This window comes from Erythrolamprus reginae, chromosome 2 (assembly GCF_031021105.1).
Source record: "Erythrolamprus reginae isolate rEryReg1 chromosome 2, rEryReg1.hap1, whole genome shotgun sequence".
NCBI lineage: Eukaryota > Metazoa > Chordata > Lepidosauria > Squamata > Dipsadidae > Erythrolamprus > Erythrolamprus reginae.
The window spans coordinates 342,367,698-342,393,837 of NC_091951.1; the positions used below are offsets into that span (position 1 = coordinate 342,367,698).

The window sequence follows — 26,140 nt, forward strand, 5'->3', positions numbered from 1 at the left end:
GGATGGATATATGTTTATCCCAGACATGTTTAAATTCAGTTACTGTGGATTTATCTACCACGTCTGTTGGAAGTTTGTTCCAAGGATCTATTACTCTTTCAGTAAAATAATATTTTCTCATGTTGCTTTTGATCTTTCCCCCAACTAACTTCAGATTGTGTCCCCTTGTTCTTGGGTTCACTTTCCTATTAAAAACACTTCCCTCCTGGACCTTATTTAACCCTTTAACATATTTAAATGTTTCGATCATGTCCCCCCTTTTCCTTCTATCCTCCAGACTATACAGACTGAGTTCATGAAGTCTTTCCTGATACGTTTTATGCTCAAGACCTTCCACCATTCTTGTAGCCCGTCTTTGGACCCGTTCAATTTTGTCAATATCTTTTTGTAGGTGAGGTCTCCAGAACTGAACACAGTACTCCAAATGTGGTCTCAAAATCTCAAAAGCAAAATCTCATAACGACACATGCGCCATGAGATTTTGGCAATCTTTTGCGCGGAAGCAAAAAGATCACTGAAATCTCTCGCGCGCACATGCGTAGAGTCTCCGGAGAGGGGCGGCATACAAATCTAATAAATTATTTATTATTATTATTATTATTATTATTATTATTATTATTATTATTATTATTATTATTATTATTATTATTATTATTATGTCCCCTTGCAGGATTTTCTTTCTTGCACATGTGTAGAAGTAAGATCTCGCTGCCAGAAAAAAATGGAATCTACACGTTACTTAATCAGTATTAATCGAGGTGCCGTTACTCCCTGTTCAGGTTTTCAACACGATATGCAAGAGATCGGAAGCGCCGTTTTTATTTGCCTTTATTCACATTATAACAGAGCTTCTCAACCTTGGCCACTTGAAAGTATGTGGACTTCAACTCCCAGAATTCCTCAGCCAGCTAGGCTGGCTGAGGAATTCTGGGAGTTGAAGTCCACATACTTTCAAGTGGCTAAAGTAAAGAAACATGGCCAATAAGAAACTGATGTCTTTTTTCTTCTATGGTCTCAAACTAGGGCCAATTAGGGCTCAAGTTAGGGCTCCCAAAAAGGGTTTTATTGGTTTTCAGCTCGTGTGAACAAGTTCCTCGTTGAATTAGATGCCCTGTTTTCCTCCAAAATAATTCATCTCCTGATAATAAGCCCAATCCGGTTTTGAGTGCATGCAATAAGGCCAAGTGCTTATTTCAGGGTTCAAAAAAATATATAATATAAGACCTTATTTTCGGGAAACCACAGTATATGATGCTAAAGGAGACTTAAACCAAGTTTACTAATCAGCTAAAGTCCGCTCCAACTCCACCCAGTGTCTGGAATTCAAAAATCCAAATTGTGACCTTTACCAAAAATTTAAAAAAAAAATAAAATCTCTTCCTTCGGAATTGGTGTTTATTTTCCATCATACTCCCAAAGAGGCATCCAGATGGGATCATTTAAGACAGCTGTTGGAAGTTCAAAGCAACTAACAGCACCAGTCGTCATCATTTAAAAAAAAAAAAGAGAGAATCACCAAGTAGAAAAGTCTTAAAAATAAAACCATCTGAATAGAATAGACAGGTTGTCCATTTTTTCCCCCAAACAGGAATACATTTACAAGGGAACATGTTTTCAATTAAAAACATTTTTAAATGGCACTAAAGTTTCCCTAAAAGGGGGGGCGGGAGGCAGAATTTGGCATTATTTATTATAATAATGAATTATAATAAATAATGCCAGAATTATTTATTCATCAAGTTATCTCAAAGTGATGTAATGTAATTTTCTTAATGACAGTACTTCTACCTAAATTGGAGTGGCGGAGTTGGGTGGAGGGAAAGATGGCATTTATCCATAAAAGTATTATTATGTCCCTCATGCCCTCATCACCTCGAGGCTCGACTACTGTAATGCTCTCTACATGGGGCTACCTTTGAAAAGTGTTCGAAAACTTCATATCGTGCAGAATGCAGCTGCGAGAGCTATCATGGGCTTTCCTAAATATGCCCATGTCACACCAACACTCCGCAGTCTGCATTGGTTGCCGATCAGTTTCCGGTCACAATTCAAAGTGTGGACCAGAATATCTCCGGGACCGCCTTCTGTCGCACGAATCCCAGCAACCAGTTAGGTCCCACAGACTTGGCCTTCTCCGGGTCCCGTCAACTAAACAATGTCATTTGGCGGGACCCAGGGGAAGAGCCTTCTCTGTGGCGGCCCCGACCCGTTGGAACCAACTCCCCCCAGAAATCAGAGTTGCCCCCACCCTCCTAGCCTTTCGTAAGCTCCTTAAAACCCACCTCTGTCGTCAGGCATGGGGGAATTGACATTTTCCCTCCCCCTAGGCTTATAAAATTTATGTATGGTATGCTAGTGTGTATGATTGGTTTCTAAACTGGGGTTTTTTAAATTAACTTAAATATTAGATTTGTTTACATTGTATTGTTGTTGCTGTGAGCCGCCCCGAGTCTGCGGAGAGGGGCGGCATACAAATCTGATTAATAAATAAAATAAAATATTTTTTTTATTTATCACCTTTTTATACTACCAATCTTACCTAAGTGACTCCAGACAGTTTACAATTAAAAAAAAGTATTATTACGAATTTGACTAAAAGAAGCTCAAGGTTAAGTGCTCCAAAGAGAACCTTGTGATTAAAAACTGAAAACTGTGATTAAAACGAAAAACTTTTAACATACATATACATGGCATTTGTTTCTGAGCATTCAGAATTTGAAAACCCCTCCTACTTAATTAATAATAATAATAATAATAATAATAATAATAATAATAATAATAATAACAACAACAACAATAACAATCTCCTACAACATGTGGAACCGGAATGAACAGTTCAAAGGTGATTTCTCTTGGAATCTGTACATCTTGAAACGTTATCGGTCAACAAGAGATACATCTCAACCTAATATTTTAACAATAATATTTAAATCACGTACTCAAATTCAGCCAACTACATGCATACAGTACATAATTTATGCAGAAGTTCTTTTCATTCTTGGCTGTTTTTAAGTCGTATGGACTTCAACTCCCAGACTTCTGCATGGCTGGGGAATTCTGGGAGTTGAAGTCCACAGGACATAAAAGTTGCAAGCAGCACTGTTATAGACTACTCAGACTGCATGCTTAAAGCCAATTATGCCAATTAAACTTTGCAGATAGCTATCACCTCTATTTTGAGCATTGAGACATTCAGGGCCTTTCTTAAACTTCAACCTCCTTGGGATGATTTGAGACAACCCAACTGAGAACTTTGTTGATAAATATATGAGATAAAATATTATTTGGCTTGAATTTATACTGAAGCGTACAGTCTAGTAAATACTGCCAACGCTTTGTAGTATACTTTATAGTAGAAACTACCACTCACTCATTATGAATTCATCTAAACCAGTGATTTTTAACCTTTTTTGAGCCACGGCACATTTTTTACATTTACAAAACCCTGGGGCATATTGAAGGGGGGGGGGCTAAAAAGGTTTGGACAAAAATTTTTTCCTCCCTTTCGCTCTATTTCTCTCTCCCTCCCTTTTTTCTCTCTCCATCCCTCTTTCTTTCTCCCTTCCTTCCTCTTTTTTGCTCTTTCTCCCTCCCTCCCTCTATGTCTTTCTCTCCCACCTTCCCTCCCTCCCTCTCTCTCTTGCTCTCTCTTACTTTCTTTCTCTCTTGTTCTCTTTCTCTCTCGTTTTCTTTTTCTCTCTTTCTTTCTTTCTCTCTTTCTTTCTCTCTTTCTCTCTCTTTCTCTCTCTCTTGTTTACTTTCTCTGTCTTTCTTTCTCTTTCTTTCTCTCTCTCTTTCTTTCTCTCTCTCTCTCTTTCTTTCTCTCTCTCTCTCTTTCTTTCTCTCTCTCTCTTGTTTTCTTTCTCTCTCTGAGTTTCGTGGCACACCTGACCATGTCTTACGGCACACTGGTTGAAAAACACTGATCTAAACCATATGTGCTAGCCTGATGAACATGAGCTCCTATAGTTTACTCAGACACTGGTCAATTATATAACCCATGTTCATTTCTTGGACCAATAGGAAATGTTTTCATACATGGCTGCAAAACCATGAAAGCAAGGGAAGAACTGGGCAAAAGGCCACTTTGAAACAAAATTCAAGAATATTCTTTCCCTATTATTTCTCAGGTAAAGAATGTTAAAAGTTGGGTAACCAAGTAGATTAGATTTAGATTAGATTTATTGGATTTATATGCCGCCCCTCTCCGCAAACTCGGGGCGGCTCACAACAATAATAAAAAACAGCACAGTACATAATACCAAATCCAATGCCCACCAATCTAATTACAATTTAAAATTAGTAATCTCATAAAAACAGTATATATAAAAACAGGCACACAGTCAATCAATCAACAAAACAACATGGGCAAGGGGGAGGTGTTTTAGTTCCCCCATGCCTGACGGCAGAGGTGGGTCTTAAGGAGTTTACGAAAGGCAGGGAGGGTGGGGGCAATCCTAATCTCAGGGGGGAGCTGGTTCCAGAGGGTCAGGGCCCCCACAGAAAAGGCTCTTCCCCTGGGTCCCGCCAGATGACATTGTTTAGTCGACAGGACCCGGAGAAGGCCAACTCTGTGGGACCTAACTGGTCGCTGGGATTCGTGCGGCAGGAGGCGGTCCCGAAGATATTCTGGTCCGGTGCCATCAAGGGCTTTATAGGTCATAACCAACACTTTGAATTGTGACCGGAAACTGATCGGCAACCAATGCAGACTGTGGAGTGTTGGAGTGATATGGGCATACTTGGAGAAGCCCATAATTGCTCTCGCAGCTGCATTCTGCACGATCTGAAGTTTCCGAACACTTTTCAAAGGTAGCCCCATGTAGAGAGCGTTACAGTAGTCGAGCCTCGAGGTGATGAGGGCATGAGTGACTGTGAGCAATGACTCCCGGTCCATATAGGGCCGCAACTGGCGCACCAGGCGAACCTGGGCAAATGCCCCCCTCGCCACAGCTGAAAGGTGTTTTTCTAATGTGAGCTGTGGATCGAGGAGGACGCCCAAGTTGCGAACCCTCTCTGAGGGGGTCAATAATTCCCCCCCCAGGGTAATGGACGGACAGATAGAATTGTCCTTGGGAGGCAAAACCCACAGCCACTCCGTCTTGTCTGGGTTGAGTTTGAGCTTGTTGACACCCATCCAGGCCCCAACAGCCTCCAGGCACCGGCACATCACTTCCACTGCTTCGTTGACCCCACACTATTTTTTGCGTTTTTTAAAATTACCAATGGACACCATATACCTTTGGACAGGTACGACTGGCATAAGGCAACCTTCGAAGCGCCCCAGATAAAACAGTACAGTTTCACCGATATTTCTACATTATACGGAAAAAAGGAAAACAAGCAAAGAAACATAATAGCACAGGATGCTTTTCTGATATGGGTAGGGTGACATCCCTCAATCTTTTCCCAATTAACCAAACTAGGAGGAAAAAAACCAAGGTCTATACAAAATATTTCAGTTGGGCACAGTAAAAAAAGATTGTAATGTTTCTCAATAGTTATCACGCATAGAAACATAGAAACATAGAAGCCTGATGGTAGAAAAAGACCTCATGGTCCACCTAGTCTGCCCTTATACTATTTCCTGTATTTTATTTTAGGATGGATATATGTTTATCCCAGGCATGTTTAAATTCAGTTACTGTGGATTTATCTACCACGTCAGCTGGAAGTTTGTTCCAAGGATCTACTACTCTTTCAGTAAAATAATATTTTCTCATGTTGCTTTTGATCTTTCCCCCAACTAACTTCAAATTGTGTCCCCTTGTTCTTGTGTTCACTTTCCTATTAAAAACACTTCCCTCCTGAACCTTATTTAACCCTTTAACATATTTAAATGTTTTAATCATGTTCCCCCTTTTCCTTCTGTCCTCCAGACTATACAGATTGAGTTCATTAAGTCTTTCCTGATACGAATTTGTGGTTGAATTGCGCAGCCTCCCCTAATCTTCTTTCAAGCTGCTGTCCTAGCTTTGCTGGGACTACAATTCCAAACTGAATCTAGGCGCGATCTCAGTCAGGCCTTTCTGAGTAATGTTCCAGGTGCCAAATTAATATGAAAATTCATCCTGTCATCAGAAAAAAAAAAAAGAGACAGCACTGGGACAGTTCTTACTTAAAGAGGCACAATGTATGAAGAATTAAATGAAGGAGAATTAAATTTTAAAGAAGATGGAAAAAAGGAAATAATTTGGGAATTCTACCAAAAAGTATATAAACAAATGCTATCAAAGATGAAAAAATTTATCAATACTTAGAAAAGGCAAATCTACCTAAAATTTCAGAAACTATTAGATGCTAAGATAACAATGATGGAACTGTCAGAAGCTATTAAGAAACAAAAGAACGGTAAAGCCCCAGGACCTGATGGACTACCAGCCAAGGTTTATAAGGTATCTGAAGAGTATTTGGACCTAGGAAACAATGTAAAATGAATTAATCCGTGCAACAAAAAAACCCCCGCAAAAAAACGCCGCCCGGTTGTCACCTTTTGAAACAGCCGGGCGCTTCTCAGCATTCTTCCAATGCCAAACCCGGAAGTTCGGCAAAAGTTCGGGTTCGGATGGCCGCCGAGAAGCCCCGCCGCCCGGCTGTTACCTTTTGAAACAGCCGGGGGGCTTCTCGGCAGCCTCCCGAATGCTGAACCCGGAAGTTCGGGTTTGGCATTCGGGTTCAGGAGGACGCTGAGAAGCCCCCCGGCTGTTTCAAAAGGTGTCAGCCAGGCGGCGGGGCTTCTCGGTGGTGGCGGCGGCGAGTTCGTAAGACAGAAAAAGTTCGTAAGAAGAGGCAAAAAATTTCTGAAACCTGGGTTCGTATCTTGGGTTGTTCGTATGGCGAGGGGTTCGTATCATGAGGTGCTACTGTATCTCTCTGTTACCGAAAGAAGGGACTGATACACAAAATATAAAATACTACAGGCCATTATCTTTGTTAAATGTTGACTATAAGATTTTTGCATCAATCATTGCAAACATACTTAAAACATACTTAAATGAATTTATATAGTCAGATCAGAATGGATTTTTACCTAAAAGACAAATTAAGGACAATATAATCTTAAATACTTTAGAATGTTATGAACAGCACCCTGAAAAACATAGGGCACTGACATCTCTGGAGGCACAAAAGGCTTTTGACAATTTAAACTGGCAATTTAACTTCCAAGTATGGTGAAAAGACGTCAGGAATATGTCAAACACACATGGAAATCCTTTCACTGTTTCTCGGAAATAGAAAAGGGATTTAGTCATGGGAATCAGTGATATTTTTGAGACCATCTCCTTTCATTTATCATTTCAAGTAAAATGTGGCGGCGGCATCATCTCTCGCAGGGACGTTCGCTCGGCCCTCTTGCATTCCCCGATGAATAAAACAAAATAAAAGTCAAAGCATCCACTTATTTTTTTCATTCTGCGCTGTCGTATCGAATTGATTTCTCTAGCAGGCAGCGCAACCTGCAGAATTGAATCGGGAGGAAACGGAGATGGTATTACTATCAACATTTTTATTTTTGTTGGACAGGCGAATTGAAGATTGACTTTATCCAAGAGGGCAGCTTTTATATCATTGAACAGATTCCCAGAAACAGGGTAAGATAAAGAACCGGACAGATAATAAATAAATATATGGTTTAAATAAAAGATCCCAGATCTGACGTATATATATAAAATGCATGTCACAAACCAAGGTTACCTGGAGTTTTATAGAACCATTCTCAGTCATCCATGGTTGTCCCAAAAGTGCTTTTTTAGGAGGCAACTAAACTTTTTTATTTTTCGCTTCTCATCCAAATTGCAGGCTACAGGAATCAGGAGCACTACTCAGGCGACCTTGGAGAAAGAGATTAAACCCCAAGTGCTTCAACGATCCTCTAAAACAGTGTTTCATTTGAAGATATTTTGACTTCAACTCCCAGAATTCCCCACCCAGCGAATGCTGGCTGGGGAATTCTGGGAGTTGAAGTCCAAATATCTTCAAGTGGCCAAGGTTGGGAAACACTGCTCTAAAAGATTGCAGATTAGCAAAGAATATAAATCCTCCCATTTCTCACTGTCTTGTCACAACTGAAACAACTTCTTGGATTTTGAAGCGAAAAAGACACAACAAGAAAGTCCAGTTGGCGCCCTGAAAAACCACCTTTGGGTTACCTGGAGATAAAAAGAAATTATTATTATTTTTAATTGGAGTGACATCTGTTTTTTTCCAAGGGTGATGTTTCTCAATCTTGCCCGTTTTAAGGCATGCCGGCTAGGGAATTCTGGGATACTGTGTTTCCCCGAAAATAGGTACAACCCCCACAAAAAAATACCATTTCCTTTGGTTAAGGTTAGGGAGACAGCTGTAAATCAGGTAAGACGGCGAAAAAAGGCCCATCTTGCTCCACAGCCTCACAATAATAAGACCTCCCCGAAAATAAGGCTAAGTGCTTATTTGGGGGTTCAAAAGAATATAAGACAGGGTCCTCTTTTCAGGGAAACGTGGTAGACGTTCGCACATCTTAAAATGATTAATGTTGAGAAACATTAGTTTAGGGCAGGGGAAGGCAAAGATGGCTCTTCTATGAGTTGTGGACTTCAGCTCCCAGAATTCCTGAGCCGATTAGGAAGGAAGGAAGGAAGGAAGGAAGGAAGGAAGGAAGGAAGGAAGGAAGGAAGGAAGGAAGGAAGGAAGGGGGGAGGGAGGGAAGGAAGGAAGGGGGGAGGGAGGGAAGGAAGGAAGGAAGGGGGGAGGGAGGGAGGGAAGGAAGGAAGGGGGAGGGAGGGAGGGAGGGAAGGAAGGAAGGAGGGAGGGAAGGAAGGAAGGAAGGAAGGAATGAATGAATTCTGGGAATTGAAGTCCATGTCATCGAAAATCCAACTTTGCCTTCCCCTGGTTTAGGGTATAGGATGGGGTACAACGAAGCACACATTCCCCCCCACCCCAATGATGAGATCCATGGGACAGAGACCTGGGAGGAAAGCAGCCATCATGAAGCTCAGGAGTGTTACAGTTCAAGCATGAAGAACAAAAAGAAAGAGAAAACTTGGGGAAAAGACGAAGAGAGAGGGAGGAAACAGCCCCTCTGTATAACAAATGCCAGGGAAGGGATGCAAGGCAAGTCCCACCATCAAAGCTGAATTATTCAAGTGCAGAATGTCAGCACATAGAGACACACAGAGATCCAGGAGATGGCAGCACTGCGTGATGACCATGATTGACATTTCCCAGAGAGGAAGAAAACGTAGAGCTAAGAAAGGACAGCGTTGTGTGTTTGAATCCACCCTGTAAGGAAGTGGGGAAAGCCTCTCCTTTCAGCAAATCTGGCTTCGTGCGATTCATGCTACAAAATTCAACACGTAGGGCTGCGACGAGAACCACTGAGATTGCAGAAAGACAGAACCAGTGTGAAAAGGGACAGAGTGATTTGGTCACCCATTTATGCTTCCAGCAGAATGAAGACTTAGGGTTGTTGTGGTTGGGTTTTTTTTGGTAGACTACAAAGGGAGGACAACATTTCTCGATGCTTCTCCTGTGAAAAGAGAGAAGGAAGGAAGGAAGGAAGGAGGGATGGAGGAAGGAGGAAGAGAGGGAGGGAGGAAGGAAGGAAGGGGAGAAGGGAGGGAGGGAGGATGGAAGGAAGGAAGGAGGGAGGGAGGGAGGAAGAAAGGAAGGAAGGAGGAAGAGAGAGAGGAAGGAAGGGGAGAAGGGAGGGAGGATGGGAAGGAAGGAGGATGGAAGGAAGGAAGGAATGAGGAAGAGAGGAAGGGAGGAAGGGGAGAAGGGAAGGAAGGAAGGAGGGAGGAGGGAGGGAGGAGGAAGAGAGGGAGGAGGAAGAGAGGGAGGGAGGAAGGAAGGGGAGAAGGGAGGGAGGATGCATGGAAGGAAGGAAGGAGGGAGGGAAGGAGGGAGGGAGGAAGAAAGAAAGGAAGGAAGGAGGAAGAGAGGGAGGGAGGAAGGAAGGGGAGGATGGAAGGAAGGAAGGAAGGAAGGAAGGAAGGAAGGAAGGAAGGAAGGAAGGAAGGAAGGAAGGAAGGAAGGAAGGAAGGAAGGAAGGAAGCAGGACTAGGCCAAATCTCTTTCCTTGACTTACTAACATTGTCTTCTTAATTAATCTGTTTGGTGTAAACCCATCCATCTTACAGTCATACAGGAGACAGTACAGAAAAACCTTAATCACACAGCAGACCAGTAACAATTAAAAAAAAAAGAATTAAGGGTTTTCCCTTATTTGTTCATTTAGCTTCATTGAGAGAATAGAAAATATATTAAATTTCACTTTTGCGAACCAGCCATCCATAGGAATGGCACCTCAGAAAAGAGAAGTCCAAGCTAAGGAGTAAACTCAGCGTTTGCTACGCGCCCAGTTCCGAAGTTTAGCACAAAAAGAAAGTTTTAGGTCTTCGGCGGTCCTACTTCAAAATGTTGTTCCAGACAGGGGGGGTCCCAGCAGAATTTCAAGAGCGCCTTTTGCCCGAGGAGTAGGTGGAAGGCACTGGCGAGTCATACAAATCTGGTAGAAAGGATTCATACTCAGAAGTCCAGATTCTGGATCGTATGTACTGAGTTTTGTCTGCTGGTTCTGGGTAATGAAACGCCATGTGATTGGCATATAAATATTCCATGACCTAAAAGGAAACAACAAAGTGAAGATTAAATTATAGGCAGCCCTGAGCATATGGCCAAAACCTAGCCCCAAATTTCTGTTGCTAAGCAAGACGAACACCGAATTTTGTCCCATTTTATGACCTTTCTCATTATATTGTTTTTTATTATTATTATTTATTTATTTATTTTTTTTGAAAAAAAATTATTGATTTAAAATATATATATATATATACACATTTACAAAACGTAACAAAAAGGAAAATTAAAAAACAGAAAAACAAAACAAAACACATACAGACAAAAATAATAATAATTATAATCATAATAATAATTATTTAAATACAATAAACAATGTTAACTATAACAATAAACAAACAATATAATATATATCATTTACATTCCCTTGTGAGGAGGAAAGTCATAAACCATCTTCTCTGATATCAAATTATATTCTGGGGAAAAATACAATCGGTATACAGTATACTGTTATTTCCTTTGGTTATCAATATCTTTTTTTTATTGTTTTTATTTTCTTAGCCGCTTTCATACACTCTTACTTAATTAATTTAATTTCATTGTTTTTATTGTTGTAAGCCGCCCTGAGTTCTACGGGATTGGGTGATTTAGAAGTCGAATAAATTAAATTAATAATGATTAATAATTTAATTAATAATAATTTATTAGATTTGTATGCCACCCCTCTCTGCAGACTCGGGGTGGCTCGCAACAATAATAAAGCAATGTACAATGTGACAAATCTAATGTTTAAAAGAAAACACATTAAAAACCCAATATTTAAAAACCATTCAACATAAGCATACCATACATAAACCTACATAAGCCTGGGGGAGATGTCTCAATTCACCCATGCCTGGCAATATAGGTGGGTCTTAAGCAATTTACAAAAGACAAGGAGGGTGGGGGCAGTTCTAATCCCTGGGGGAGTTGATTCCAGAGGGCTGGGGCCGCCAAAGAGAAGGCTCTTCCCCTGGGGCCCACCAGACGACATTGTTTAGTCAACGGGACCCGGAGGAAGCCAACTCTGTGGGACCTTATCGGCCGCTGGGATTTGTGCGGCAGAAGACGGTCCCGGAGGTTAAATTAAATTATTAAATTAATTAAATCAAATCAGTACCAGGATGACTATGGTGTGTGCCAACATGGCTCTCTTAATAAAGTGGAACTTGGGAGAAATCCTAGGATTGGACTCTTGATTTATTTCTCAGATGTTAATTGGAACCATGACAGGTCCTGCTTAGCAACAGAAATAAAGGGCTCAATTGTGGTTGCAGCGACCAGTTAGGTCCCACAGAGTTGGCCTTCTCCGGGTCCTGTGGACTAAACAATGTCGTCTGGCGGGACCCAGGGGAAGAGCCTTCTCTGTGGCGGCCCCGACCCTCTGGAACCAGCTCCCCCCAGAGATTAGGATGGCCCCCACCCTCCTTGCCTTTCGAAAGCTTCTGAAGACCCACCTCTGCCGTCAGGCATGGGGGAATTGAGACATCTACCCCTGGCCTATATACAGTGATCCCCCGATTATCGCGAGGGTTCCGTTCCAAGACCCCTCGCAATAATCGATTTTTCGGGATGTAGTGGTGCGGAAGTAAAAACACCATCTGCGCATGCGCGCCCCTTTTTCCATGGTGTTTTTACTTCCGCACCTGGGAAGACAATGATCGAAACATTTAAATATATTAAAGGGTTAAATAAGGTCCAGGAGGGAAGTGTGTTTAATAGGAAAGTGAACACAAGGACAAGGGGACACAATCTGAAGTTAGTTGGGGGAAAGATCAAAGGCAACATGAGAAAATATTATTTCACTGAAAGAGTAGTAGATCCTTGGAACAAACTTCCAGCAGACGTGGTTGGTAAATCCACAGTAACTGAATTTAAACATGCCTGGGATAAACATATATCCATTGTAAAATAAAATACAGGAAATAGTATAAGGGCAGACTAGATGGACCATGAGGTCTTTTTCTGCCGTCAGTCTTCTATGTTTCTATGTATGCCTGTGTGTGTGTGTCTGGCTTTTTAAATAAGGGTTTCTTAGAGACTTTTTAATATTAGATTTGTGATACATTGTTTTTCATTATTGTTGTGATCCGCCCTGAGTCTATGGAGAGGGGCGGCATACAAATCAAATCAAATCAAATCAAATCAAATCAATAAATGTTGAGGACTAGAAATCTATATTTCTTGCTTGGATTCCCACCGCCCCCTGAAATGGCTCCTTACCTTAATAGCAATGTTAATGGATACTTCTCTGATGTTGGAAAGTGCAGGATAAAGTCTCCCTTCTGCCAGCTCTTCCTCACTCAACTGCTGGGACAATGTCTTTTAAACAGGAAAAAAATGGAAGAAGGAGAAAAATAAGGCATTTTATCCAGGAGAAGACCTCTCATCCTGGCCCTGTAGCAATAGCAGTAGCACTTAAGATTTATATACTGCTTTATGAGGCTTTACAGCCCTCTCTATGCAGTTTACAGAGTCACCATATTGTCCCCAACAAACTGGCTCCGCATTTTACCCACCTTGAAGGATGGAAGGCTGAGTCAACCTTTAGACTGTTTCTTCCCAGGAGATTCCTAGAGAGGCCTCACGGAGGCTTCTCCCTGCCTTTTCTGGCCCTGTTTCCTCCCAGGAGATTCCTAGAGAGGCCTCACGGAGGCTTCTCACTGCCTTTTATGGCCGTGTTTCTTCCCAGGAGATTCCTAGAGAGGCCTCACAGAGGCTTCTCCCTGCCTTTTCTGGCCCTGTTTCCTTCCAGGAGATTCCTAGAGAGGTCCCATGGAGGCTTCTCCCTGCCTTTTCCGGTCCTGTTTCCTCCCAGGAGATTCCTAGAGAGGCCCCACGGAGGCTTCTCCCTGCCTTTTCTGGCCGTGTTTCTCCCCAGGAGATTCCTAGAGAGGCCCCACGGAGGCTTCTCCCTGCCTTTTCTGGCCGTGTTTCTTCCCAGGAGATTCCTAGAGAGGCCTCACGGAGGCTTCTCCCGGCTTTTTGAGGTTACAGTTTCAGAGGCTCGGGTTTGTCAGTGGAAAATGGTTCTTGAGAAGAAGCAAAAAGATCTTGAACACCTGGTTCTTATCTAGAAAAGTTCATAAGTAGAGGTAGGTAGAGGTACCACTGTAAGGGCAAGATAAAAATCTGAGTGAGTGAATAAGTGAGTGAGTGAATGAATGAATGAATGAATGAACTGGAAAAGAGGGTGTGCTCAGTTCCCAACCAGCCTTTCATTTAATTTACCTTTGCAGCTTCCAAAAAAACATTGTCACTGATGTGTCGGACGCTACTCAGGACAACAGCAAGAGCCACACCTGCGACAGACAGACAGATAAAGATTCTATATTATAACAATCATTTGTATGGTTCATGCAAAGCATAGTAACATAGAAACATAGAAGACTGACGGCAGAAAAAGACCTCATGATCCATTTAGTCTGCCCTTATACTATTTTCTGTATTTTATCTTAGGATGGATAGAAGGAAGGAAGGAAGGAAGGAAGGAAGGAAGGAAGGAAGGAAGGACGGAAGGAAGGAAGGAAGGAAGGAAGGAAGGAAGGAAGGAAGGAAGACAAATGAACAAACAGCCTATTGGACTACCAGAGTCCATTGATTTTAGAAAGATAGCAGGCCCTATAAAAAGACTACATGAACTGTAGTTATAGATAAAAAGTAGAGCTCGCTTTTCTGGGATAACAACAACAAATAATCAATGAGGCAGCAATTCCCAGGCTTTACCTGGAAATATGTAGGCGTTGTTTCCCTGGCCGGGTATGAAGGACCGGCCATCACTCAGCGTCACAGGCCCAAATGGACTGCCACTCGCAAATAGGCAACGGCCCTGAAAACAGAAAGCAAGGTTTCAGGATTGCAGAAGGATTTAAGAGAGAGACTGTTCATCTGCTAATTCTCTCTCTCCATATAGGAACATTGAAATTTTGCACCGAGGTTTCCCATCCTCCTCCCTTTTATAATATCAGTGATGACAAGCTGCGCATAGAAGTATTCAATGCCTAGATCTACGTCGCTGGAGATATTCTGGTCTCCCCCGCATTCTTCTTACCCTAGTGTCTAATATTGGGTCCACAATATCTCTCTCCAACCCTACCACAGCTGGGGGTTCTGCAGTCTCTGGAGGTTCCCCAGGCCCTAACTCTCCCTTATTCTCACTTTCCCATTCCTCTGGTAAACACACTGACCTATGATACCCAGATGGACCTGGTTCATTCTCCTCAAAGTCCGTAATCAAAGGAGCCAGATGCGGGCCAACCACAACATATCTTATCATGAGTTCTCTCCACCTCCACAAGAGGACTTCCTTTGGACAGCTCCTTCAAGTGAGCCAAACTGCGAAACCCAGAAGAAACGTCGCCCAAAATTGTTCATGTATTTTTAACTCACCTCCGTTAGTGTGTATGCCTCCTCAGCAGTGCATTCTGCTTTCACGGTGGGGTTACTCAATGCAAAGATGATGGGTCTTTGATTGATGTCGGCCATCGCTTTGATGACATCATGAGAAAACAGCCGCCCAGCCCCGGCGACACCTGAAAAGTGGAAATTAGACCATAGGTCAAAGAAAATGAGCATAATATATCCCAGCGGTCGGTCAGGTCCCACAGAGTCGGCCTTCTCCAGGTCCCGTCAGCCAGACAATGTCGTCTGGCGAGGCCTAGGGGAAGAGCCTTCTCTGTGGTGGCCCTGGCTCTCTGGAATCAACTCCCTCCAGATATTCTGTACTGCCCCCACCCTCCCCACCTTCTGCAAAAGTTTAAAGACCTATCTCTGCCGTCAGGCTTCTGAGCCATTAAGTCTATCATCTTGCACCGGCCGATGAATGAATTTGGGAAATGTGTGTGTTGCTGCACTCCAAAATGTTCCCGCAGTGACCGCACTCTGTCCAAATTTCTCAACACTGCGGGGACCCTAAAGATTGATAGCCCGATACTTTTTAGGGCAGCTCCTGCCCGACCTGCCTGGAAATATTTGGAATATTTATTTATTTTATTTATTTATTAATTGCACTTATATGCTGCTTCTCTCCGTGGACGCGGGGCAGCTTACAACATTTTAGTAAAAAATACAATAAATAAAACATTCTAAGCCAGTGGTAGGCAAAGTTGGCTCTTCTATGACTTGTGGACTTCAACTCCCAGAATTCCTCAGCCAATCATGCTAGCTCAGGAGTTCTGGGAGTTGAAGTCCACATGTCATAGAAGAGCCAACTTTGCCCACTCCTGTTCTAGGCCAATTAATAGGATAATAATTTTAAAAACTTTCTTAAAACTAAACATTTAAAATAAAAAAGTGACACACATACTATCACACCAGATACATTCATTGGGCAGAATAGAACTTTTTATTGGCCAAGTGTGATTGGACACACAAGAAATTTGTCTTTGGTGCAGATGCTCTCAGCGTACATAAAAGAAAAAGATACATTTGTCAAGAATCATGAGGTACAACACTTAATGATTGTCATAGGGGTCAAATAAGCAATCAGGAAACAATCCATATTAATAAAAAGGATACAAGCAACAAGTTACAGTCATAAGTGGGAGGAAATGGGTGATAGGAATAATGAGAAAAAACTACTAGCAATCATAGTTTCCTCTAAGCTGAGCAGTGAGCAATCGCTCACTTAAAAATCATCATCAACTCAGAGTTTTCCAAACCTGCCCAGAAGCCGAGAGGGAAAGAGTGAGAGGGAAGGAGAGAGAGAGGAAGAGAGGAAGAGAGAGAAACAGATAGAAAAAAGAGAGGAAGGAAAAGAGAAAGAAAAAGAATGGGAGTAAGGAAGAGAGAAAGAAAATCAAAATCTAGTTTGAAACTAGCTCAACTATTTAAGTGGCATTTTGATATTGATAGAGTTGCCCTATTATGAGCTCACTGTTATAGACACACAGTACAGTATTTTATTTTGAATTTCTCTCAGGCAAAACAGGGTGGGTTTTTTATTTGTTTGTTTGTTTGTTTGTTTGTTTGTTTGTTTGTTATTTCTGTGCCGCCCAGTCCCGAAGGGACTGCTGCTCAGACACTATACTTTTCCGCCCCCCCCCCCAAAAAAATTAGAGGGAACACTGCTAGTAATAATAATGCAGATAGTAAATAGTTTGACAGTGTTGAGGGAATTATTTGTGTAGCAGAGTAGGTCAAGGACCACATTTGCAAACTAGGGTCCGTAGTGTGGTATTGTGTATGTGGCGCGGTGGCTCAGAGATTGTGAACCTCCACGCCCTTTTTCGGCAGGCTGCTTTCTTTACTGGCTCTGCTCAAAAAGAGCAAAGACAGCTGGATAGTTTCAAGGGCACCGGCAATGCCCCGCTTCCTCCTGCTGCATGAGATGCAGAGGCGAGTGGGCTGCCTTTCCGGCGTTCCCGCCAAGGCTGGCGCTTGCGACCCGTCCTGACTGTAAAAATGGACTTCTTTTCACTTTATTCTTTCTCTTTCAATACTATTCTGTTCTGGCTCTGCGTGCCCAGAGAGATGGCTATGTGTGCCACTTCCGGCACGCGTGCCATACGTTTATTTATTTATTTATTTATTAGATTTGTATGCCGCCCCTTTCCGTGGACTCGGGGCGGCTCACAACACAATAAAACAATTCATAACAAATCTAATAATATACAATTTAAAATTTAACATAGTTAAAAAAACCCATGTTTAAGCAGACATACCCACAAACATACCATACATAAATTACATAGGCCTGGGCAGTGTTCCCTCTAATTTTTTTGGGGGGTGGGCGGGAAAGTATAGTGTCTGAGCAGCAGTCCCTTTGGGACTGGGCGGCACAGAAATAATAAACAAACAAACAAACAAACAAACAAACAAACAAACAAAAAACCCACCCTGTTTTGCCTCAGAGAATTTCAAAATAAAATACTGTACTGTGTGTCTATAACAGTGAGCTCATAATAGGGCAACTCTATCAATATCAAAATGCCACTTAAATAGTTGAGCTAGTTTCAAACTAGATTTTGATTTTCTTTCTCTCTTCCTTACTCCCATTCTTTTTCTTTCTCTTTTCCTTCCTCTCTTTTTTCTATCTGTTTCTCTCTCTTCCTCTCTCTCTCCTTCCCTCTCACTCGTTCCCTCTCGGCTTCTGGGCAGGTTTGGAAAACTCTGAGTTGATGATGATTTTTAAGTGAGCGATTGCTCACTGCTCAGCTTAGAGGGAACTATGGGCCCGGGGGAGATGTTTCAATTCCCCCATGCCTGACAACAAAGGTGGGTTTTGAGAAGTTTACGAAAGGCAAGGAGTGTAGGGGCAGTTCTAATCTCTGGGGGGAGCTGGTTCCAGAGGGTCGGGGCCGCCACAGAGAAAGCTCTTCCCCTGGGGCCCGCCAACCGACATTGTTTAGTTGACGGGACCCGGAGAAGGCCGACTCTGTGGGACCTAACCGGTCGCTGGGATTCGTGCAGCAGAAGGCGGTCTCGGAGATATTCTGGTCCAATGCCATGAAGTGCTTTATAGGTCATAACCAACACCTTGAATTGTGCCCGGAAATTGATCCGCAACCAATGCAGACTGCGGAGTGTTGGTGTGACATGGGCATATTTGGGAAAGCCCATGATTGCTCTCACAGCTGCATTCTGCACGGTCTGAAGTTTCCGAACATTTTTCAAAGGTTGCCTCATGCAGAGAGCGTTACAGTAGTCGAGCCTCGAGGTGATGAGGGTGTGAGTGACTGTGAGCAGTGAGTCCCGGTCCAAATAGGGCTGAAACTGGTGCACCAGGTGAACCTGGGCAAACACCCCCCTCGCCACAGCTGAAAGATGGTTCTCTAATGTGAGCTGTGGATCGAGGAGGACGCCCAAGTTGCGGACCCTCTCTGAGGGGGTCAATGATTCCCCCCCCCAGGGTGATGGACGGACAGATGGAATTGTTTGCCATCACGGCTCTAGAGTCTAGACCAGTAGTTTGTCAAATTTGGCAAGAATGGGTGGACTTCAATCCCCAGAATTCTCCAGCCAAGACTTCAACTGGACTTGTGTGCAACTCCCAGAATTCCCTAGTAAGCCATGTTGGTTGAGGGATTCTGAGAGTTGAAGTTCACACATCTCATCAATGGATGGAAAGTTAAAATATATTTAAGTTAAAATAACTAATTATTTTTGAATTGAGACAAGAGAATTGAGAGAGAAATATTAGAATCCAGATGGCAAAGAAAAGAAATGGTGGTAGCACTAAATAATGACATAACACAAAACCTAGATATCAATATTAGCTTAAACATATAGAATTTCTAGAATATGAGTTTGATAAGTTAAAGTGTTGGGAAATGGGAAGTTTTTTTCTTTATTTTATAGATAGAGAGTTTAATAGTTATGAGATAAGTTGTGTATATGATATTAGACATTGGATAAATTAATTTGATGAAGATATGAAAGTTTAAATGAAAATTTGGATATAAGAGGTTTTATTAATGTTAATATTTAGCTAATGTTTTATTGTAAGGTGGAGAAAAATCTTTGATAGTGGTTATTTAATAATGCTAGAAAAAGCTATGAAATTATAAAAGGGATAGAGCTATAAAAGCCTCTGTTGAATGTCTAGTAGGAAAAAGGAAAAAAAATTATATACAGTGTTCCCTCGATTTTCATGGGGGATGAGTTCCGAGACCGCCAGCAAAAGTTGAATTTCCGCGAAGTAGAGATGCAGAAGTAAATACATTATATTTGGCTATGAACAGTATCACAAGCCTTCCCTTAACACTTTAAACCCCTAAATTACAATTTCCCATTCCCTTAGCAACCATTTACCGTATATACTCGAGTATAAGCCGACCCGAGTATAAGCCGACCCGAGTATAAGCCGAGGCACCAATTTTTGCCACAAAAACTGGGAAAACGTATTGACCCGAGTATAAGCCGAGGTTAGAAAATGCAGTGGCTACTGGTAACTTATAAAAATGGAAAACAATAAAATTACATTAATTGAGACATGTTTTAGAATATTTATTTTAAAGAAAACCAGTAAACTAGCTCTGTAAATTTAAAAGAGGGTAAACAAATTAACAATATTAACAATAAATTAAAAAGTAAAAAAAGTAGCTCGATCAGCAACAAAGCTAAAACCTAAGAGTTAAAATCCTTCAAAACTAGATTCCTTCTCATCATTAATTGGATTTACATTATTGTTTTGTTTTTATATATGCTGTGAGCCACCCTGAGTCCTTGGAGAGGGATGGCATACAAATCCAATTAAATAAATAAACAAATAAATAAGTGTATCCAAAGAAGAGCTTCAGCATTAGCTGCTGTGAGGTTATCAGCATAGAAAACCAAATAGATAGATAGATAGATAGATAGATAGATAGATAGATAGATAGATAGATAGATAGATATAGATAGATAGAAAGATAGATAGACAGACAGACAGATAGAAAAATAGATATAGATATAGATAGATAGATAGAAATAGATACAGATAGATAGATAGAAAGAAAGAAAAATAGATAGATAGATAGAAAAATAGATAGATAGAAAGATAGAAAAATAGATAGATAGATAGATAGATAGATAGATAGAAATAGATACAGATAGATAGATAGATAGATAGATAGATAGACAGACAGACAGATAGATATAGATAGAAAGATAGATAGACAGACAGATAGAAAAATAGATAGATAGATAGATAGATAGATAGATAGAAAAATAGATAGATAGAAAAATAGATAGATAGAAAGATAGACAGATAGAAAAAGAATTCCTGTCTAGCTCTGCCTCATAACACATTATTAGATCCTATCCAAGCAAGGACAGCAACTACCACAAAATACCATTTTTTAAACAGTTTAAATCCTTTCAAAGGAGGGGGAGGAGAATCTGACAGCAGGGGGCCTTTTTAATCCAACTAAGGGCAATGCAGAGAGAGCAAGGAATAGTTACTGTAAACCTGTTGACAAATACACACAGGGAGTAAAAAAAAAAGCCTCTGGGTTTCAGCAAGAGGTAGCTGGCTTTTTTCACGGTGGGGGGGAGAGGGGGCATGCACACACACACACACACACACACACATGACCTCACCGGCTTCCCATTGCTTTTTTCCCCTCTCGGTTGGAGCAAATGGCTGCCTCCTTTGCTTGAGCCAGGGAGAGGAACTACAGCGTGCGAGAGGGGACAAAAGCTGGTGCCTCCTCGCTCTGGCTCAAGCAATGGCGCCCTCGTGTGGTGACTTTGTCAATGACCCGAGTATAAGCCGAGGTTGTGTTTTTCAGCCCATTTTTTGGGCTGAAAAACTCGGCTTATACTCGAGTATATACGGTAGATTATTCTCACCATGTTTATTTACTAAAGTTTATTAAAAATATATTTATGAAAGGCAGACGAACGTTTGGCGATGACATATGATGTCATCGGGCAGGAAAAACTGTGGTATAGGGGAAAAAACCACGAAGTACTTTTTTAATTAATATTTTTGAAAAACCGTGGTATAGACTTTTCGCGAAGTTCGAACCCGCGAAAATCGAGGGAACACTGTATATATTATGATAAGCATTGTTGTAGTATTTGTTTTTATACAATGTTTTATTTTAAGGTGCAGAAAAATAAAAAATGTATACACCCACCCACCCCACCCTCCCCTCAAAAAAAGAAGTTCACACATCTTAAATTTTGCAAGTTTGAAAAACACTGCTTTAAACACTTGGAAACTCCAACATCAGCAATGTAGAAGCAGAAAAACCTTCAGAAAAGTAACTCAGGAATTGTCTGAAACTCTCACCAATAATGGAAGAAGGCTGGAGAACCCTCACTGCGTCCAAGAAAGATCTTGGCATGTTTTCTGGAGCTGGATGAGTAAAGGGCTCTTGGTTGACATCAATTTTTTCCGCTCGGCCCTAGAAGATGATAAAATAAAGAACCGCTTGGGAAACCTAAACCAACATGGATCGAACACTGCATTGAGTCTTTCCAAATTCACAGGCACTGTACCTTTATCAATAAGCCGTCTTTATCATACATCCAAATTTTCTTGTAAGCATCTTCAGTAGAAAGACCATTTTCCACCATAGCCATGACAATGAGATTTGCAATACCAAGGGCAGCCTGATGGAGGAGACAAAGAGTAGAAAAACTATGGTTTGGCAGAGCTGTGTCGATAAAGTCTTCGGAGAGTCTTCGAAGAGGGGCGGCATACAAATCTAATAAATTATTATTATAACATACAGTGGTACCTCATCTTACGAACGCCTCTTCTAACGAACTTTTCAAGATACGAACCCGGTGTTTAAGATTTTTTTGCCTCTTCTTCCGAACTATTTTCACCTTACGAACCCAAGCCACTGCTGCTGGGATGAAGGGGTTTCTTTTTTTTCTCTTTTTTGAAGAAAGAAAAGGGAGGGGCGGCTTGGAGGGGGAAAAGGCTGCATTTAAATAACTAGGAGAACAGCGTGTTTGCAGGCACTGAAAGGGTGTCTTTTGAAGAAAGAAAAGGAAGGGGCGCCCCCCTTCCCTTTCTTCCTTCCCACTCACCCTTTAGCCTAGCCTTGCTTCTTCCACCCACCCCCTTTAGCTGCTCCTCCCTGCCCTCTGTTCGCCTCCCTTCTAAAGTTTGGGATTTTCCTGAAGGATTTGCACGCATTATTTGCTTTTACATTGATTCCTATGGGAAACATTGTTTCATCTTACCAACTTTTCACCTTACGAACCTCCTCCTGGAACCAATTAAGTTCATATCATGAGGTACCCTGTATATTATTATTATTATCGATAAAGGAGTTTGGAATTCAGTTTCCACAGGGCACTGAAACAATCATTGAAGAAAGGAGGGGAAAATAACATTTAGAATATCTCTCTAATGGTTTTTATATGCTGATTGAATGGCTATTCCACTTTCCCACCAAGGAGAAAAAGAGCTTTTGAGGATACAATTATAAAGAGATTTGCCATGCAGAATTTTTTTAAATGCTGTATTTTTGGAGTATAACACGCACCTTTTTCCTCCCTAAAAGAGGCTGAAAATTCAGATGTGTCTTATGCTCTGAATGTAGCTTTTTTCCAAAGCTTTTTCCCCCCAGCCTCAACTAGGTGCTAACGATCTTCCCAGCTCCTGCCTTGCAGGTTCTTTCATTGTTACTCTTTGCGAAGAATGTTTTCCAAGCCCTAAGTCTTAGCAGGTTATTTTTCATTGCTCTAACTTGCTTCAAATAAGTTTCTTTCCAGCCCTAACCAGATGCTAACAATGTTCCCAGCTCTTACCAGCTTGCAAGCTCTTTCATTGTTACTCTCGGCGAAAAATGTTTCCCAAATCCTGTGTTTGTAGTTTTTTTTTCATTCTCTACTTGCTCTGAATGTTTCTTTCCAGCCCTCAGTAGCTGCTAACGATCTTCCCAGCTCTTACCTTGCAAGCTCTTTCATTGTTACTCTCTGCGAAGAATGTTTTCCAAACCCTAAGACTTTCCAGGATTTTTGTATTGCTCTACTTGCTGCAAATGTTTCCTTCCAGCCCTAACCAGCTCTTATCCGCTTGCAAGCTCTTTCATTGTTACTCTCTCTGAACAAGGCTTTTTAAAAGTCCTAACCAGGGAATAAAATAAGGTGCTGAAACTGACCAGACTAAGGATGCTAGCCAGATAAATATCTGGTAAGCCGATTTTTTTCTCTATTTTCCTCCCCAAAAACTAAGGTGCATCTTATACTCCGGTGTATCTTATATTCCAAAAAATACGGTAAATAAAATAATAGCAATGAGTGCCAGTTGCTCTAGTGCTTAAGACACCAGGCTAGAAAGCAGGAGACTGCGAGTTCTAGTCTCGCCTTAGGCAGCAAAGCCAGCTAAGTGACATTGAGCCAGTCAGTCTCTCACCTCAACCCAACCCACCTCAATGGATTGTTGTGAGAGAAATTTATTTATTTATTTACTGGATTTGTATGCAGCCCCTCTCCGTAGACTCGGGGCGGCTAACAACAGTAATAAAAAACATCATATAAATCCAATACTAAAACAACTAAAAAACCCTTATTGTAAAACCAAACATCCCTACAAACAAACATAACATGCATAAATTGTAAAGGCCTAGGGGGAAAGAATATCTCAGTTCCCCCATGCCTGACAGCAGAGGTGGGTTTTAAGAAGCTTACAAAAGGCAAAGAGGGTGGGGCAATTCTAATCTCCGGGGGGAGTTGGTTCCAGAGGGCCGGGGCCGCCACAGAGAAGGCTTTTCCCCTGGGCTCCGCCAAACGACATTGTTTTGTTGACGGGACCCGGAGAAGGCCCACTCTGTGGGACCTAACCGGTCGCTGGGATTCATGCGGCAGAAGGCGGTCTCGTAGGTACCCTGGTCCGGTGCCATGAAGGGCTTTATAGGTCATAACCAACACTTTGAATTGTGCCCGGAAACTGATCGGCAACCAATGCAGACTGCGGAGTGTTGGTGTGACATGGGCATACCTAGGGAAGTCATGATTGCTCTCGCAGCTGCATTCTGCACGATCTGAAGTTTCCAAACACTTTACAAAGGTAGCCCCATGTAGATAGCATTGCAGTAGTTGAGCCTCGAGGTGATGAGGGCATGAGTGACTGTGAGCAGTGACTCCCGGTCCAAATAGGGCCGCAACTGGTGCACCAGGCGAACCTGGGCAAACGGAAAACATGTTGGATATGTCCATGGAGATTCTCAGTCATCCAGGTTACGATGGTCCCAAAAGTTGCTTTTTTCAAGAGGCAACTGGAACTTTTGGGTTTTTCTTTGAAGACTTTATGCTTCTCATCCAAGTTGAAGAAGCTTCTCGGATGAGAAACGAAACATCTTCAAAGTAAAACCAGAACCCCAAAACACAACTGGCAACCTCCAGTTTGCCAGTTGTGCAGGTGTCTTAGATTCAAACCAGCGCAAAAACTCACTTCTCCAGCTCCAAGGAAGAGGATCTGGTGGTCTGTTAGGGGTTTCCCAATGACTTTCTGAGCCGCCAATAATCCAGCCAAAGCAACTGCCGCGGTCCCTAAGGAAGGACACATGGGTGAAAAGGATCCACATAGAAGCAAAAGAACAAAAAAATAAACCAACCAATTTTTTTTTTTAAAAACCACAGAACCCAAAGGGGAAGACGGGGAATATGCTAATAGCATTGGGGCCGATCACTCACCCTGTATGTCATCGTTGAAAGTGCAATATTTTTCTCGGTACTTCCTCAAAAAACGGAAGGCATTATGGTTGCCAAAGTCTTCGAACTGAATGAGGGTGGACTGGCCATACCTGGAAGGCACATAGAAACATAGAAACATAGAAGTCTGACGGCAGAAAAAGACCTCATGGTCCATCTAGTCTGCCCTTATACTATTTTCTGTCTTTTCTCTTAGGATGGATATATGTTTATCCCAGGCATGTTTAAATTCAGTTACTGTGGATTTACCAACCACGTCTGCTGGAAGTTTGTTCCAAGGATCTACTACTCTTTCAGTAAAATAATATTTTCTCATGTTGTTTTTGATCTTTCCCCCAACTAACTTCAGATTGTGTCCCCTTGTTCTTGTGTTCACTTTCCTATTAAAAACACTTCCCTCCTGGACCTTATTTAACCCTTTAATATATTTAAATGTTTCGATCATGTCCCCCCTTTTCCTTCTGTCCTCCAGACTATACAGATTGAGTTCATTCAGTCTTTCCTGATACGTTTTATGCTTAAGACCTTCCACCATTCTTGTAGCCCGTCTTTGGACCCGTTCAATTTTGTCAATATCTTTTTGTAGGTGAGGTCTCCAGAACTGAACACAGTATTCCAAATGTGGTCTCACCAGCATTCTATATAGCGGGATCATAATCTCCCTCTTCCTGCTTGTTATATCTCTAGCTATGCAGCCAAGCATCCTACTTGCTTTCCCTACCGCACACGTGGGAATATAAAATGAACAGCAAGGCATTTTAGTCATCCATGAAAAGATCCTACACATCTTGGCCGTGGAATAAAATAGAATCCTCTACTAAAAAGTAGAGGTACAAGAGATGGAAAATATAGTAGAAAATATAAGGAAAATTAAAAATACAAGAATCAGGGAAATGAGAAGGAAAATATTACATAAGTGGTATTTTAATCCCGTTCAACTCGCACACTTTCAGCAGAATGTCAGGGGGAATTGTTGGCATGGGTGTCAAGACAAAGGAGTGTTTATGCATATGTTTTGGGAATGCCCGACAGTGCAGGAATTTTGGCAAAAAGTGAAAGAGGATATCAATAGAATGCTAAATATACAATGGACAATCACTAAGGAAATGGCAGTACTAGTTAAAAGCAATGCGATGGGAGAATTTAGAGAAATAAAAAAAGCAGCAATAGAAAGCGCTCAGGCAGTAATAGTTTTGGGTTGGAAGGATGCGACAAAATGGACAATGCAAAATTGGTATAGGTACATGGTGGACCATATTCAATTTGAAATTATGGATAAAGGATAAATTCGGATAATGAAACTGAGTTGGGACAACTGATGGGACGATGGGACAAGGTAAGACGATATATGACGAGCAGAATCCGAGACCAAGCTACAAGAAATAAATTGGAATCACTCTATAATATGTAAATATATATATTGCTCTTGGGTCAAGTGGAC

General features: G+C 41.7%; 1 protein-coding gene across 3 annotated transcripts in view; it reads right to left on the reverse strand.

The window, feature by feature from the left end:
* Positions 1–9,621: 9,621 nt before the first annotated feature.
* ME2 (malic enzyme 2) overlaps positions 9,622–26,140 on the reverse strand; it is a 70,578-nt gene continuing 54,059 nt past the window's right edge. For all 3 annotated transcript variants that reach the window (XM_070743560.1, XM_070743561.1, XM_070743562.1), the window contains 9 exons: positions 24,682–24,791; positions 24,440–24,537; positions 21,529–21,642; positions 21,320–21,434; positions 14,992–15,134; positions 14,329–14,431; positions 13,834–13,904; positions 12,826–12,924; positions 9,622–10,607 (listed from right to left, as the gene is read on the reverse strand). In XM_070743560.1, coding sequence (XP_070599661.1) covers positions 10,437–10,607; positions 12,826–12,924; positions 13,834–13,904; positions 14,329–14,431; positions 14,992–15,134; positions 21,320–21,434; positions 21,529–21,642; positions 24,440–24,537; positions 24,682–24,791 — 1,024 coding nt within the window. In that variant the 3' untranslated portion in view covers positions 9,622–10,436. The remainder of the gene's footprint in view (positions 10,608–12,825; positions 12,925–13,833; positions 13,905–14,328; positions 14,432–14,991; positions 15,135–21,319; positions 21,435–21,528; positions 21,643–24,439; positions 24,538–24,681; positions 24,792–26,140) is intronic.